The sequence below is a fragment of the Python bivittatus genome, unplaced genomic scaffold (genome assembly GCF_059951505.1).
Source record: "Python bivittatus isolate LINGU-HERP-01145 unplaced genomic scaffold, Pbiv_v1 ctg000610_np1212, whole genome shotgun sequence".
In the NCBI taxonomy this organism is placed as follows: domain Eukaryota; kingdom Metazoa; phylum Chordata; class Lepidosauria; order Squamata; family Pythonidae; genus Python; species Python bivittatus.
In genome coordinates, this window is record NW_028277088.1 from 23,653,932 (window position 1) to 23,671,009 (window position 17,078).

The following is a 17,078-nucleotide window of genomic DNA, read 5'->3' on the forward strand; positions in this document are numbered from 1 at the left end:
GGTTTTAAAATGGACACTTTGGTCTCCAGTTCAAAACTCAGGAATAACTTAGATTGAATAGAGCACAGTGATAGGGTCAAACAAAGGTATTTGTTTCATTGCATGGCCCATGGGTTCCCTTGTCTACAGCACATAAACAAATTACATGGGATTGTTGTCCCTTCATCTGTTCATTTTTTTTCCCACAGGGCCTTCCTGGTCCCTCTGGCCCAGTGGGTGAAGCTGGCAAACCAGGTGATAGGGTAAGTACTAAAGCAGTTCAGATTATCCCTCAGGCTCTTGGTTTAATCAGGAAAGATTCTACTTTGATGCAACACAGCTTTTAACATCCGTTGGACAAGATGCAGATTGTGTTTATTGATTTAATCTTCCCAAGTCTGGCGCCTTCCAAGTGTCTTCCATCGTCCCCAGTTGCTGGAGCGATTGGGAAAGGCTGAGTTAAGAATTATACAAAGAACAAAGCATGAGGTGGTGATTCTGCCTCTTGGGAAGATGCACTTCATCTTGTGCCTGAGGTGTGGATCTAGCAATCTTCTATTTCCCTGCTATAATCAAAGGACACTAAAATCAGTGATGATAGCATGCCTGGCAGGTGAATACTTCCCTTAGCTTCATTTGAAATTCCCCTTTTTCATATTGTTGGGAAATGAAGGGGATTTCACAGACCTGCCTGCTCCTCTTTTGACCAACTGGAGAAGCAAACTCACTGCTTGTTTATGTTCTGTGAACATGTTTAGTAACAGAAATCAAACGTTAAAATCCTGGCATATAGAAAAGTGGCTATTAAAACAAATGAACTGGCTTAGTTTATTTTGTTGTCTTATAAGTATACAGCCTTCAACAACTGACATATGTATTGGTCACCAGTATTATCTCTCCAAAAAGTTTTCCTTTCTCTTTCCTTTTAATCTTACAGTTAAAAGTAAAGTCTCCTGGTTCCTTATATTCCTTGAACCTAGCTTGACTCCTTGAACTGGTGACTTCACTGATTTGTCCATGTAATTTTCATGGCAACAATACAAACATGGGTTGCCATTGCAGCCTTCTAGGATCTTTTTCCACTTCCCAATACTGGGACTTCCTGCCAGAAAATCCAAGTACTAATCATAACCAGCATTACTTAGGTGTTCAAGATCAGCGAAGGTTGACTTAAGCGCTGCCACTTTCTTGAGCTTAAGTCATTCAAGAACTTAAAAGGAATTTGAACCTTGAGTTCCCATTCACTTGACATTCTTCAAGCCTAGCACATCTTCCCCCAACTTCCAACTGTAGGAGAATTAAAATTCCCAGAATTCCCAAACTACATGGCATTTGGCCACACTAGGTGAGAATTCTGGGAATTGTAGCCCTAATGCATCTAGAGGGCACCAGGTTAAAGAATACTGTTCTAGCAACTACACCACACAATTGTCATATTCTGCCATAAAGTCAAACGGCATCTTCTTGGTTTATGACAACTTCTACAGCATTAGAAAAAAGTGAATATTGTTCTCTTCCATCAGTAGTAAGCGGCTTTTTAGTGGCCAAGGGCTGAATTTAACATTTGGAGGTGATTGAAGGGCACAGAGTTGATGGGATGCATTGCAAATGTGGGTAAGAGTGGGTTTTCAGGGGAATTTGAGAGGTCGTCCATGTTTGTTTTTCAAATGTGTTTTCCTATTTTAGGACTAATATTACAGTTTTCATATGTTACCTATCTCAAAATGGTAGCAGGGTGTGTTGTCAGTTTCCATCAATCATAGCTAGAGGGGGTTCCAAAGACCACGAAAAGGAGACTCGAGGGCTGCCTATGCTGTTTCCCCCACCCACCCCCATCCACCCACCCCACAAACTTGCTTTGAACTATACAATGCATGTTAGTGAACTGTAACAAACACTCGGGCAGAAATGCAGAAAGGTATAATCTGGTTTTACTCCTTTTAGTGATCTCATTGTGTTTCTTTTGTTCAGAATATCTATTGCCTTTTATCCTCCTGGATGAAAATATCCCTAGATCTCAGAACGTCATATGAATTCTGAAATAATGATAAATCCTTTTAAGGAGTGCCTTAACAAATCTTTCTTTTGAGCCTAGGGTGCTCATGGTGACTTTGGTCTCCCTGGCCCTGCTGGCACAAGAGTAAGTATATACTTTTCTATATTTCACTGTATTTTTATATTTGAAATATAGCAGAATACACTACTATACTAGTATTATACTATAGTATGAGAGAGAGTGTGTGTGTGTATAAGTCCTTTATGTTGTAGAAATCAATACTTTAAGATGTCTTCCTATATAGAAAAATAGTTCCTTATATAATTAGATTTTTCTGAACATCCACTTAACTGTAATCATATTCTAAAGATTCTTATAGAATAATATAAATATTGAGATAATATTTCTATTGTTGTATTATTGAGTGTTTTTTTAAAGTGTGTAATGTACATTGTTCCAAAACAAATTAACACTGTAAACATGTCCAGATTTGGGTATATTTTCATTAAACGCTTTGAAATAGTTATGACCAATTCATATCCCACTGATAAAGCATATACACACAGAGACAGCATGTACATATTTATGCTTTAGGTTTGCACAGTAATAGGTCACACTGGAGGAATTAAAGTGTGAACTGACTAGGAAATAAATCTAGATACCTGCTGGTCTGTTACACAAAATTGGTAGTGAATCCCACTGAACTAATGGAACTTTATTTCTGGATCTGTGTCCATCAGGATTTCTAAAAAAGTAAATTGTAGAATTGCTGGAAATTGTTACATACCTAATTTGAATAAATCTTCAGGGCTTACTAAAATGCCCCCCCATCTCTAGTTTAAGCTCAATATATCTATAGATGAACACACTTAGACCTAAACCATCTTAAGTAGCTATGACATCTGTATGAATCAACCAGTATAAGAAATGCAGCTTACAACACCTTTCCAGTTTCTGCATAAATGAGACTAAGGCATCTGGACTCCAATTCACTTTATACCAATCTGCTTCCTTCAGGGTGAACGTGGTGCACCAGGTGAAAGCGGTGCTGTTGGTCCTGCAGGCGCTATGGGAAGCCGTGGCCCATCTGGTCCACCGGGGCCTGATGGTAATAAGGTAAGGCAGAAGGAAGGGTTGCTATTTTTCATGAATCCAGGAGAGGGCAGTGTGATCTTCTTGCGGGAAGAATTCAGTTGGATGCAGCAATGACATCCACGTTATTTCTAAAGCACCAAATCTTCAGTGTGAACATGATAGATTTCAGTACTCCGTCTGTAAAATGTTGCAGTGTACAGAACATGCAAGTGGGAAACATCAAACAATTAATTAGATGCTGAAACAATAAGGCTCAGGGCTTTAGCACATTTGGTTAGAAATGGAGCTTTAAAATATTACGCATGTTACATAGAGAGTTCCTTCTACATTAAAAAGTTTCTGCACATGCTTCGGAAGGTCACATTTCATTTTTGCTTAAATAACACCATGTACTGAAACAAAGTTTATTATGCCGCAGTGGTGAACTGCTCTTTGATAAAGGGGACTTGGAAGCCTTATTCTGTGTCAGCTGATCTACACAAAAATGTGCCATCTTGGCATGACACCTCTTCCTCTAGGGCTACTGCGGAGGATGAGAAGGAAACTGCAAAGTGTCACTAGCTTTACAGGAAGGGGACATTTTCACTGACGGTCTACTACATTTCTTTCAAAACATAATACAGTATACCTGCTCTGCTGAATTTGAGCTGGGAGAGGAAGACCCAACCTGCCCATACTGTAAAAGGATATTATACTGCAGGTTTCTGTAATTGCTATTTTTCTCATCTATCCTGGATTAGACCCAGATCCCTCTGGAATGGAGGACAATGTGAAGCGAATCGAATTTGTCTATTATATAAGTATAAAAGCATAGTTAAGATATATTCATCTACTTCTGACTGCTTGATGAATGCAGGATAAAAACGTCCTCTCACCTATGGTACCTTGGTTGATGATGATGATGATGATGATGATGATGGGCTAAATCCACTGCAGGTTATGGACCATAATCTACCATGCTGGTCCAGTGCAGTTTGATAGACAGATGTCTTTTTACTTTCCAGTCTTAAGGGCTGAGAGACAGTGGCTGGCCCAGAGTCTCACCCAGCTGACTTCTGGCTGCTAGTCCAGCATGTTAACCATTACATCACACTGGCTCTCTTTTTTAAAAAAAACATCCAGCAGAATTTCTTAATACTGTTTTTCTTGCAAAAGTAACAGATTGGTGAGAGTAGCAGGAGAAACCTTGTCTAGTTTTCTTTGGAGTCCTTAAATCTTTACTCTTTTCTTCCCCTGTCCTTGTTCGGCTAGGGCGAACCTGGAGTTGTTGGTGCAGCCGGTACTGCAGGCCCATCTGGTCCTAGTGGAATCCATGGTGAGAGAGGTGCTGCTGGTGGTCCAGGTGGCAAAGGTGAAAAGGTAAGAGTATAGGTGGAAAGAAACAGCTACCCCACAATTAAGTAAATATATTTTACTATAAGTCTTCCTCATGGAAATGACTATAACTCAATGGTAGTACACACAGCTTGTATTCAGAAAATCCCCAGCATGACCAGGAATGAATCCTTTCTAAAAGTCTAGTATGCTGCTGTTAAGTAGGGGGGAAAAGACTTGATCAGGAAGGCCAATAGTCCAGGTCTGAAGCACTCCCTTATGCTAGAGGAAACGGGAAGGGGAGAAAGAAGCTGAACTGGGGATATCTCCAGAATTTGGAATCCCTGATCAAAGGCAGTTTTGCTCAATTTCTGAAGCAGCCTTCCCAATAATGGCAACTTCTAGAATGTTCTATCAGCATGAGCAATGTGCTTAGAATTTATCTAGTTTGTTTTTTATAGTTCTGAGGGCTGGTACTTGTGCGAAACGTATACAGTACAGCACAATGTTATATTAAGAAAGGTTAATTAATTAATTAATTAAAGAAAGGTTTCAGACCAATTTTATGAAAAGGCTGAGAGGAAGAACAGGAGATAATCTCCTAAGACCTATAAACAGAGATTGGGCCTAGTTAGCATTGAGAAGAGCCAAATGTGGGGTGGGGGGGGAGTATTGTACCAATCTTAAAATATCTGGAAGGATGTCACACAGAAGTCGGTCAAGATCTGTTCTCTATTGTCCTAAAGTCAGGATATAAAATAATGGATTGAAGTTAAAGGAAGGCATGTTCTTCAGTGCATGTGTTCAAATGGACACCAGATAGCCATCTATCAGAGATGCTTTAATTTAACTCCTATATTAAACAGGGATTGGAGTAGATGGCTTAAACTTTAAGATGTGTGTGGACTTCAACTCCCAGCATGCTGGCTGGAGAATTCTGGGGGTTGAAGTCCACATATATAAAGTTGCTAAGTTTGAGAAACACTGCCTTAAGCTATCCTTTTCAACTCTCTGTTTCTATACGCTTGTCAGAGAACGCAACCTTAGGTAGGTGTTAAACACATCTTAATAATTGAGAACCTCAAAATCATGAACAATTTTTTTTTAAATAGCCATTTTGATTATGAGTAGATTTGAAATATTGCAGTATCTTTGGAAGGCTCACAATTATTTTCACCAAAATTAGAGGGATTGTATCATCAGTATATCAACGAATTGGCTGAAATGGCTAACCAAGATAAACCAAAAAGGTAAAAATCATCATGACTGGAAGAGAAAAGAAACAACAACGGTATCAGTCACTATCTACCTTCATTGATGTGAGCTTGTAGAATTTGAGATGAGGCTCTTCCCCAGCATTACTTTGAGAATCCTTATCACATAAAGCATCCCACACTCCTTAGATATAATCACAATTTTTGCTTTATTTCAGGGTCCATCTGGCTTCAGAGGAGATACTGGAACAACAGGAAGAGATGGTGCACGGGTAAGCATGTGTCTTTAATTTACTTTATTTCCAAAGAACTAAGTGTGTAGTTCTTTTAGCAACTGAAACATGAAAGCCAGCTAGCACTTAGTGAAAAATGTAGATTTCAACAAGTTGGCTCTTATCCTTCAGTGATCTTAACCCAAAGTCAGGGGCAAACAGCATAAAGATTGTTTAGAGATTAAATCAAAATGCATTTTAACACAGCATGACTGCATTTATTTACGTAAACTCTGAAATTAAACTGTTGAAATTACCTGGAAAGATAGGAACATTGGGGGGGAGGGCAGGGTAATAGAACTGAAAAAAATAAATTCTTTTTTTTTTCTGCACTTCTGTATACTTTAACAATATTCTCCTTATACACTGAACTCTAAAAAAAATACATTGGGAACAAATTATTCTGTTTGATTTTTAGGGAGCCCCCGGTGCTATTGGTGCCCCAGGACCTGCTGGTGCTAGTGGTGAAAGGGTAAGTCTTTTTAGATATTTCCTGGGCATATTCTAGAAAAGATGCAGAATATAGATGTGGAGTGTTGGCTGGAGTGGGTGGAGAAGTCCTTCTTAGTTAGCATTCAGAAATAGTAGGCTTCTGCACACCACATTCTTATGTATTTCTATTTAACATACTAAACTATGTTAAAAATAAAGTAGTTAAAATAAAGTATTTAAAAATAGAATAGTTGCATGTTCATGCCATGATAAAATAGTGGAATAAAATTAATCTTGACTAAAGCCCCATTTATTTCACATTATTGCAACCAAATTCCCCGGAATTTTAATTAATTTTACTTAATAGATTTTAACATTTAATTTCAGATCAGTTACAAAAAGTTTAAAATACTGTACTTAAACGTGCAATACTCAAATAAAAAAAGGTAAATAAAAATTCCACAGATGAACAGAACATTTTAACCTGATACCCTGGAATAGGTAATTACAAGTTTGCAGGGCCAGCACACTGAAACAGCCCTTGCTCTAAAGCAGTGTTTCTCAACCTCAGCAACTTTAAAATGGGTGAACTTCAACTCCCAGAACTCCCTAGCCAGTGGCTGGGGGATTCTGGGAGTTGAAATCCACCCATCTTAAAGTTGCTGAGGTTGAGAAAGCTGTTCTAAAGCATAGTAGGGTAGCCTCCAAATGTTTGTCTGCAAATGCCGTCATCTCTTTCTGTCTATCAAATGATTAAAGTTGGAGGTCAACAGCATCTGGAGGACAACATGTTGCTTATTATTGTAGTTGCTGTGAGTCTTATTTCAGACAGGAAAAGACTGCAGGCTAATGTTAGCAGCTGACTTTAGAGTGAAAGTAGAGAAATAAATGCAAATTATCAGTCCCAAGGAATACAAAAACCTGAAGGCTGATTAGGGGTTTGCCTTGTCTTGTCCAAACTTTGTAACCACTAAGTTTAGGTGGCTCACAGATCCTAATTCCTCTATATTCATTTTTTAAAAAATGGTTTCCAAAGATGTATAGCTACCCTGGAAATGAAACAGATTGGAGGAACATTCATAGAAATAGGTGGATAGGAGGCTTGAAGTAGTTTCCTACTCCTTTGCCTTCTTTTTCCAACTATAAAAGACAAAAGTTGTGAGTAGAACTCTACCAGTAGCCTAGGCAACAGAAAAGAAAGCTTTTTTATATATTAAAAAGACAGCAGAAGGAAATTATACCTTATACCTTAGTCCTGAAATTATGCCAGTCTTGGCTGAAAAATACAGCTGTCTAATTTGATTTCTTTTGAGTTCTTTGATTTAGAAAATAGGTGGCATGCACACATTTGTTCTAATTTTTTGTTCAAAAACTGATTTTAAAAGTCTGTAAACAGGAAGGGCCAAGGGAGTGCAAGTGATGAAAGATAAATTGCAACTTTACAGTGCAAATTCTGTGACCTACATACTTGTGCTTGACAGTAGGGTACAAGTAGAAAGACTAAAGTTGGCAGTATGATGTCACAAGACAATTCATAATTTTTTCATCATAGCAGTTTGTACCAAACACCTAGGTAAAACTTCCATGGGGGATTGTTAACATGGCTCTTTATAGCCTTTTCAAACTGTTCTCCAGGCCTAAAGGTTTCAGGCTAGTTTTCCAGTAAATAGAAACATATAAAAAAGACAGTTCCTGTTCTAAAAACTTCAGGGTTGTTATAATGATCAAATGGGATGAAAACAGATCAGGGAGAGAGGATGCCAGAAGAAGCTATTCTAACAGTAGCATCAGTAGAAAGGTCCCACTGCAGCAGCCTTATGGAATAGTGGTACCTGGGTAGCAGTTGAAGAAGAGCCAAAGGTAGTTGGTCACTCAGTAGAAGTGGGGGAATATGGGGATATGGCCCTATCTTTAACTAGGAACTTTGAATGGAGAACGGAGATTTGTCCTCCCCAATATGGTTCTCTACAGCCTAGCAACAGCTGATATTTTGTTTCTATTAGGGTGAAGCTGGCCCTGCTGGCCCTGCTGGATCTGCTGGACCTCGTGGAAGCCCTGTAAGTAGTAAAATAATTACTTCTTACAAAATAACATTAACATTTTAGGAATCTTTGAAGTAGAAAAGTGGCTAGAGGTGTCCTTACTTCGTTTATTTTTCTCCTTGCTGTAGGGTGAACGTGGTGAGGCTGGCCCTGCTGGTCCTCCTGGATTTGCTGGTCCTGCTGTAAGTATCAAGAAATACAGTAAGCTTTCTCCACTTTTCTAACAGTTTGGTATGATCATGGTACTTCAATAATTTAATTAATATCTCAACCTTGAATTTTTAAGGGTGCAGCTGGTCAGACAGGTGTTAAAGGAGAAAGGGGACAGAGAGGTCCTAAAGGTGATGTAGGTCCCCAAGGTGCCATTGGTGCTGTTGGTAATGCTGGTCCTGCTGTAAGTAAATGGAATCTTACATTAAATTCTTAACTTTTTGACTATGTGATGTAGTTTTGATATTTCATAGCCACATTCTTAAATCCACTGCCAAATAGCACACTTGCTAAATAATCTTCAGTGGTTAAATTCCTCAAATCTAGATTAACTCATTTGTGGGATGTCAAGAATTTCTCCCAAAGAATATCTTATGTATTAGTGGCTAAAAAATGAAGATCATTTAAGACATTACCATGGAGAAAATTGTCTGTCCATCTGTCTATCTATCTAACAACCTATTTCATAATGACTCCCAGTGGTTAACAACATTTTTCATTGCCGGAATAAATAACTGATTTTAATTAGGTGTAATTAATTGTTGCAAGTTCAAGAAATTAAGAATAATACAATGAGCTGTAATTACTCTTGAAATAATTATAAATTATATTACATACTAATGGATTTTGGTAACTGGTCATGTAAACACTATTCCAAAGTTAGAACCTTTGGGAAATCTCCAGTCAGTGTTACATCCTGAAAGGGTGGAAAACATGACAACTTTAACACATAGCATCTGCTCCTGTGAAAGAAACCACCTCTACAAACCACCTATTACAGTGACGTTGCTGTAGGGTAGTTAGGGCTACCGTATCTAGGCAGCAAAAATCCAGACAAGTCATAGAGGGCAGCAAAAGAACCTGAAACACTTTGCTTCCTACATGTAATAGCCCTAAGAGTAGTTATCGTTCCTATGGTCCCTCTCAACAAAATTGTTGTCCTATTGTCATAGGCCTGAAGGCCATTAAGAAATAGGAGCAAAGGTTGCTCCTAGTAAGTCACTAGTATAACTACCATTGATTCTAAGGGAAAAGAGGTGATCTGGAATTATGGAGTATTTCATGAGTCTTATATTAGACATGCTTTCTTCTTACATACAGGGTCCTGTTGGTCAAGCAGGTCCTGCTGGAGCCCGTGGTGATAATGGTCCTTCTGTAAGTCCAGAAACACATCCTATTTATCCCTCTCACCCATGAAAAATGTAGCTATTGATTATTATGAATCCTGATTTTTCTCTTGCTTTTTTTTAAATAGGGTCCCAGTGGTTTTCCTGGAAATGCTGGCAGACCTGGACCTCCTGGCCCTGCTGTAAGTAGTTCCTGAGGAAATCACTTTATGATTCATGCAAAGTAAACTTCGGCTTCCTCTGTCCAGGCAGTTACTTTAATTAACTGAGGTTCCTTAAAACTTTTATCAAGCCACTATAGCATGAGAAGATTATCCATCATCTCCTATCGGTTACTACCAGTTATTGTACCTAAAATGGTTGGGTCCACTTAATGCCCCAACAGGCAGAGCCAGAACCATACTGAAATGGAAAATTCAGTTACATATATTGTGCATGAGAAAACCACAAGAGCAAAATTAAAAGAGATCAAAGGTTGGAGGAGAATGGAGGTTTCTTTGCTGTTTTATTATATTATGCCTATTTTAAGGCATACTAAAGCTCTGTGGTTCTAATCTCAAAATGGCAGGAAACTGTGTGGTCAGTTTTCAGCCATCAGGATTGGTAGGGCTTTTAAGAGTCAAAAAAGGGTGGTTGGGAATTGCTTATAACCCTGGGAATGCAGGTTGCTTGTCCCTGCTATAAAGTATATTTTGCCTTAGTTTTTCAAAATCAGAAATACCTCTAATTGAACAAATCACAGCCCTATCATTATACTCTAAAGGAGGGTTTCTCAACCGTGGGAGCTTTCAGATGTGTGGACTTGGACTCCCAGAATTCCCCAGCCAGCAAGGGTAGCTGGGGAATTCTGAGAGTCGAAGTCCACACATCTTCAAGCTGCCACGGTTGAGAAACCCTGGTCTAAAGGCTATAATGAGCAAAGTGTTCATATGGCCTGCATGTAGCAGTGTCCAGGCTGAAATCCTAAGTTCTATAAAACAGAGTTGAGATGTAGTGTTATAACATAAGGCAGTTTCACTTAAGTGGCCCACAAAAACTTGGCATTTATGCAGATTTGCCTCAGTCTTGGCAATCCTACATATGCTACTGTTTGCTTATTTCACAAGTAGAACTTGTGGCTTTTTGGATATTGCGAAAGTACATTTCCCATTAACTCCAGCAAGGGCGGCCAGTGGTGAGGGATGCTTAGAGTTCAGACAGACAGACAGACTTAGGATAGGCCTGTGATATATAACAAGCCACACCAATATTCCATCTAGATGACTGAAATTCTACCCCTGAAGGACAGCAAAGACTATTTTACACTAATGTCAACCATCCTTTACATTCTCACTTGATTCTGTGCAGTTTGTTAAAGCAGCATTACATGCTTGATGTGATCCCCCTCATATCTTTGTTCATTCTTTATTTGGATTAATAATTTATTATCTTTTGAGTCATGAAGCAGAGCAATTGTAGCTGTGCAATTACATTATGATTTTGTTCCTAGGGCATCACTGGTCCCCCTGGTCCCCCTGGTGCTTCTGGCAAAGAGGGAATTCGAGGCCCACGTGGTGATACTGGACCAATTGGCCGTGCTGGTGAAACTGGCATTGTTGGACCCCCTGGTTTCGCTGGAGAGAAAGGCCCAAGTGGAGAAACTGGTGCTGCTGTAAGTAGTTCAGAACACTTTTCAGTACTTGTTAGATTTATATCCTGCTGCTCTGGGCTTTTTTCTCTTTTCTGAGAGTTCTTTCTTCAGCATTATTCTTATATTTCACAATAATATATACCTGCTAATTCCAATCATATAGATATGTATGTGTATTAGAGCTGTTTTCCCGTTAAATATGAGCAAATATAAAAAACCTCACACTGACTTGGCATCCCATGTAGTCAGTTTGGCCACCAGGTCACCATTCTTACCAATTTCATCCTATTGGGACTCATCAGATATGGGGAGCCAAATATTATTCTGGGGGTTCAAACCCTCTATTGAGAATTGAACTCACAGACCCTCACACTTTAGATGACTATTTACAGTACATTAGCCTTAGGAACTATCCAGATATTAGCATTCAGCAGCTGCAAGAAGGCATACATAGAAGCTATCAGAAAAGCATATTCAGTCCCCCTTCCTGTTAAGCTCTCAGAGCCAAGAATACAGATGTTACGTTATTAGTAAAATAATGCGAGGGGTTCTATGGCTCTGATTCTGCTGTTTTATCTGCACAGAAGTTTCACTTTGTGTGTAATATGCTAGTCTCAGCAGGACTTCCTTTAACAAGGAACTACTAAGCCATAATACTTTTTTAACTCCTTCATTTATTTATTTTAACTACTTCATTTATCCATGCTCTTAAAATGGAGCATGGATTAGAGAACTAGCTAACCATTATCATTAGGAGTACAGCTAGCATTTTCCATGCTTCTATACACAACCTGCTGTTTCCAGAGTTACCGATTATGACCTTCATTTTGGCAACGGTAGCAATTCCTTTCCTAAACTATGTAAATAAGGCCAATAACCTCAAGAGTATGAACTTAGGGATGCAATGAGAATTCTTACCTAGTCTTGACATATGGAAGCCAGCTGCATCAGCCACAGGGGGCTTCAGTGACCAGCAAGCAGTGCTTCTAGCAATGCCACCTTCTTCCACTGGAATTGCAGAACATTTTGATTCAGAGAATGCAGGCCATATTGTTTGGCAATAGTTCTCCCGGTGAAGGTGCTTACTCAAAGCTCTTGTAAAATACATTTATAAAGAAATAAGGATGTTGCATAGTTTTCCTTCTAAGGTATAATAACAAACTAGATTGACACACTGCCCGTAATACAAAATAAGGGTTACTTATAATTTGTGCCTTGTGCAGCTGAAGGTAGTCTACCAGCCAAATCGTTTTTTTGTTAGTAGAAGCGGGCGCAACATTACATTTGCCTTGTAAAATTAGAACTATTTTGATTTTATGTATTAGCAAAGCAATCAGTCCTATTCCTTCATGCACATGCTTTCATAAGTTCAAATAGAAACTGGTTCTTAAGGCAATACAGAATATGGCTGTTCTTGAATATGGCTGGATATTAACAGAGAGTACATCAGAAGATACTGAGGTCAAATTAAATAGAAAGAAAGAGAAAGGAAACAAAATTTGCCCCAAACAAAAAATGTGCTAATCTGTGTATAAGTTCTGAAAATGTTTTTCTGTTTCTTTTTTATTCAGGGTTCTCCTGGTTCCTCAGGTCCTCAAGGTATTCTTGGAGCACCTGGTATCCTTGGTCTTCCTGGCTCTAGAGGAGAACGTGGTCTTCCAGGCGTGTCTGGAGCACTTGTGAGTAAAATCTTTACCAAATTTGCAAATTGGAGACATATTTGATTGGACTAAGATAGCGCATGCAAAAATTAATATTGAAATCTAATAACACATCTGAAGATGGCAATGGCATCTCCCAATTTCACCCAAAATGCAGCTGCCAATCAAATTGACAGCTGACCCTTACTTCAACCCTGGCAATTACATTGAAGCACAAATTGTTTTATTGACAGCGCTGGCAGCAAAGACAGACCTAGGGAGAGGTTATAGTCCCACTTAATAGATTTGTGCAAAATTAGAGTATACAAGTGATTGGGAAGAACAGCAGTGCATTTGACTGGATATAGCACATCATTTATCTAATAATGTCAGTGAGGTAATTAGGGCATAAATAGTTGATTGGATTAAGGGCATAACTGTGAGGTAATGGAGCAGAACTCCATTGGTGGGGTTGAAAGAACAAAGAGGATGTATTTTATAAACATGGTTTCTTTATAGAGAGTTACTTTTATGGTGATTTTCAAATTGTCCCTGGTTCCCAGAGTCTGTATTCACCTTCTGGTATCTTTTCCCCAGCCTATCAGCGTTCCTTGGTCTTCAAAATGTTTTATGGCTGAGCTGATGGTTTACTTTCCCTGGGAAAATATATTTGGGAGGGTTTAATTTTAATGTATTGTCGAAGTCTTTCACAGCCGGCATACAATGGCTGGTGTGGGTCTTCCAGGCTGTGTGGCCATGTTCTGGAAGTTTTGTTTCCTAACGTTTCGCCAGCATCTGTGACCGGCATCTTCAGAGTGCAGGAGCACAGACAGGAGCAGTTCTCTCTGTGCCCAGGATGATGTGACCCTTTTGTGGGTATTTCTAGAGATCTAAACGGGGGGTTGGGGGGTTAGGGGGGTTGGGGGGTTGGGGAGTTTGGGTTAACCAATGGCTGCCAAGCAGCCATTGGTTAACCCAAACTCCCCCAACCCCCCCTAACCCCCCCAACCCCCCCTTTAGATCTCTAGAAATACCCACAAAAGGGTCACATCATCCTGGGCACAGAGAGAACTGCTCCTGTCTGTGCTCCTGCACTCTGAAGATGCCGGTCACAGGTACTGGCGAAACGTTAGGAAACAAAACTTCCAGAACACAGCCACACAGCCCGGAAGACCCACACCGGTTTAATTTTACTTGCCTAATTTGATGCCATATAGCTCAGGTAGCGCTTTGTTGGGTTAGGAGTTTTTTACTTGACCCTGCCTCCCAAATCTTCCTTCAAATATTTATTCTCCATTTCTCTTTTATCCTGTAGCCCTGGAGCCTATGAATGAAATATATTAAGCTTTTGTATTTATCCTAGAGGGAAAGTACAATATAAAGATGAAATGATTCACCTAAAGTCATTCATTTCAGATGCAGTTCAATTCAATTAACTACTGCATTGTGAGCACATGTGATGTTTTGTGATATTAGATTTCAATGCAGGAGTAAGATTCTAGCTAGTAGCTTCCTGCTAATAGTGTCTCCTTCTTGCCTCTTCCCATTTTGAAAGGAGATGTGCTAGATGGTTGTGAAGGAAAGATAAGGTTTGGGAAATACTCAGCAAATTAAAAGGTTCTGTCTTGCTTGCAGGCCAATCAATTATGTTTTGATGTAATGGTGCAGGTTGTTGCTTATACTACCCAGGTTAGGGCCAATAAAGAAGCTGAGCCCGCACTTGTACCTTTTGTACTTTGTGTTACCTTTTGTGCTAATGTAATATATTGAACACAGTGATGTATCTCACAAGGATTAATGCCATTGACTAAGCATTTAATAGCAATCAGTTCAGTAACAGATATAAAACGTACAGAGCATTTTGCAAAGCTCATGTATGAATAAAAATAAAACATATCCCAACTATTGTTCTCTTCTTAGGGTGAGCCTGGACCTCTTGGTATTGCTGGTCCCCCAGGTGCCCGTGGCCCATCTGGTCCTATTGGTGCCCCTGGTGTAAATGGTGCCTCTGGTGAAGCTGGACGTGATGTAAGTAATTCTTTTTGGTCATAACAGTGGGGAAAACATAAAGTAAAATATCTAAATATGCAGCACCATTTGATATAGCAGCCAGTGGCTGTTTGATACAGCTTTCTCCCACACTAAAGTTTTTAAGGGTTTTATTTCAGTTCAGCTATATGAATTGGGATAAACAAATGAGGCTGAAGTTGTAAAGCATTTTATTTACTTTGTGTATTGAAAAATGCATAGAAAATTATTGACAGACTTGGAGTTGATTTAACAAAACAATGCACTTTAAATCTTATTACAGCAGAAAAAGCTAGACGCATACTTTTCAAGTGAAATCATTAAGATTTAGAAGTTCTAAGTACCTTGTCTAAGATCCTTCTTAAAACCTCTTTAATCCTTAATGGAAGTGACTGTTAAGAAAACATGTGAAGGATTGCAGCACATACCTTATATTAAAAAAAAAAATCTAATCTAGTAGCTCCATATGGGTTCAACCAAATTCCATAATCTCCTAGTATGGTGGCAGAAGATTATAGGAGCTCCAACACAGTGTCAAGGACATCTAGTTGGAGATAGCTAATGTATAGTTGCCTGCACAAAATTTTCATTAGCTTGGGTGCCGTTAAATGTTGATCCTTTGCTTTCTTTAGGTTCCTTTTTCTAAAATATCATACTGCTCAAACACAGTATCTAAAAATAAATTACTGGACTCAGCAGATTCTTATACTACTCCAATATTTTATGGCCAACAGTAAAGCTAGGAACTTGGAACAAAAAGGGAAAACTATCATACTGGAAGCAGAGAGTATCAGTCCACTTAAGATTTCAGCTTATTCTACAGTTTAAGTATGATGAGGACTTCCTATAGTTAGTAGAATGTTTTTTTAAATTCTATGTGTTACTAAGCAGACATTTTTATTCCTAGGGAAATCCAGGTAGTGATGGTCCTCCTGGCCGTGATGGTGCTCCTGGTTACAAGGTAATCCTGGCCTTCTTCTGTAAGCAAAATGTGCTTCTTGCGAGCCAACTTCAGCATGTACATCTAAATCAAACATTTTTCTTCTACATTCTTATTAGGGTGAACGTGGTGCTGCTGGCAACCCTGGTCCTGCTGGTGCTGTTGGTGCTCCTGGTAACCATGGCGCTGTTGGTCCTGCTGGCAAACCTGGAAATCGTGGTGAACGTGTATGTGGCTTTCAACCATTGTCTAAACATTAAAATGCTTCTAATTGTGTCAAATATAAAATATCAAGGCCCTGTGCTAAACCATGCACTCTTGAGGAAGCTGGTGTACCTTTAAGATTTTGTCTGTCTGAAAGGCTGGCAAACTCAGGAAACAAGAACCACTTGGATTCCCAGAATGATTTTTTATTGCTAGTAGGATAATGTAACAGATTCTCAAGCACCTGTTGAAGCAATTCTCCTGCTCAATCTGTACCTAGAGTAATTAAGGGACAGTTGCCCTAAAGTTTATTTGTACTTCAGCATATAGTTCCCCTGAATGGAGTGGTCCCTGCCCCTTGCTTAGCTACAATCTTGTCAAAACTTTCTCCAGTTGAGTTTGTTACTAGAAGGACTGATATTTTTTTCACCATTGTGAATCTTGAAGTCCCATCAGTTCATAGGGAAAGAGATAAAATGCTAATGATGATGACGATGCTTGGATATCATCCAGCTTCTGACTTATAACCAAATCTTCTCATCATGCTTCCAATAAAGGATACTCTTAATTAATCAAATTAATTAAGGATTAATTAATAAAGGATTCTCTTAATTAATCAAAATATATAAAATCATTACATTCACTTTTTATGACAGTTATGTATGTCTTGAAATGGATAACAAGCAACATCTCCACTGTGCTATCATTTCAGGGTCCTGTTGGAACTACTGGCCCTAGTGGTCCTGCTGGTGTAAGAGGTCCTGCTGTAAGTATAGTTTAAATTATTGGATAGTTATTGGCTTTTAAGGATCTGTATGTATATCAAGTGTTTTTAAGAAGGACACTCCTTTTTGGACTAGGAATGGAGACCTAAGTTTTGGAAATAATTCAGAGGGATGTATAAATCACTAAGAAATGGCTGAGTGAGTAGGAGATGTGGAGTCCAGGCAAGGAT

At 39.0% G+C, this 17,078-nt stretch overlaps 1 protein-coding gene across 1 annotated transcript in view; it reads left to right on the forward strand.

Moving 5' to 3' along the window:
• The window catches only part of COL1A2 (collagen type I alpha 2 chain), a 50,601-nt gene that overhangs the window by 25,656 nt on the left and 7,867 nt on the right, over positions 1-17,078 (forward strand). Inside the window, exons 27-43 of the mRNA XM_025164705.2 lie at positions 189-242; positions 2,075-2,119; positions 2,993-3,091; positions 4,322-4,429; positions 5,817-5,870; positions 6,289-6,342; positions 8,306-8,359; positions 8,473-8,526; positions 8,631-8,738; positions 9,656-9,709; positions 9,810-9,863; positions 11,171-11,332; positions 12,883-12,990; positions 14,872-14,979; positions 15,887-15,940; positions 16,039-16,146; positions 16,836-16,889. Coding sequence (XP_025020473.2) covers positions 189-242; positions 2,075-2,119; positions 2,993-3,091; positions 4,322-4,429; positions 5,817-5,870; positions 6,289-6,342; positions 8,306-8,359; positions 8,473-8,526; positions 8,631-8,738; positions 9,656-9,709; positions 9,810-9,863; positions 11,171-11,332; positions 12,883-12,990; positions 14,872-14,979; positions 15,887-15,940; positions 16,039-16,146; positions 16,836-16,889 — 1,332 coding nt within the window. The remainder of the gene's footprint in view (positions 1-188; positions 243-2,074; positions 2,120-2,992; positions 3,092-4,321; positions 4,430-5,816; positions 5,871-6,288; positions 6,343-8,305; positions 8,360-8,472; positions 8,527-8,630; positions 8,739-9,655; positions 9,710-9,809; positions 9,864-11,170; positions 11,333-12,882; positions 12,991-14,871; positions 14,980-15,886; positions 15,941-16,038; positions 16,147-16,835; positions 16,890-17,078) is intronic.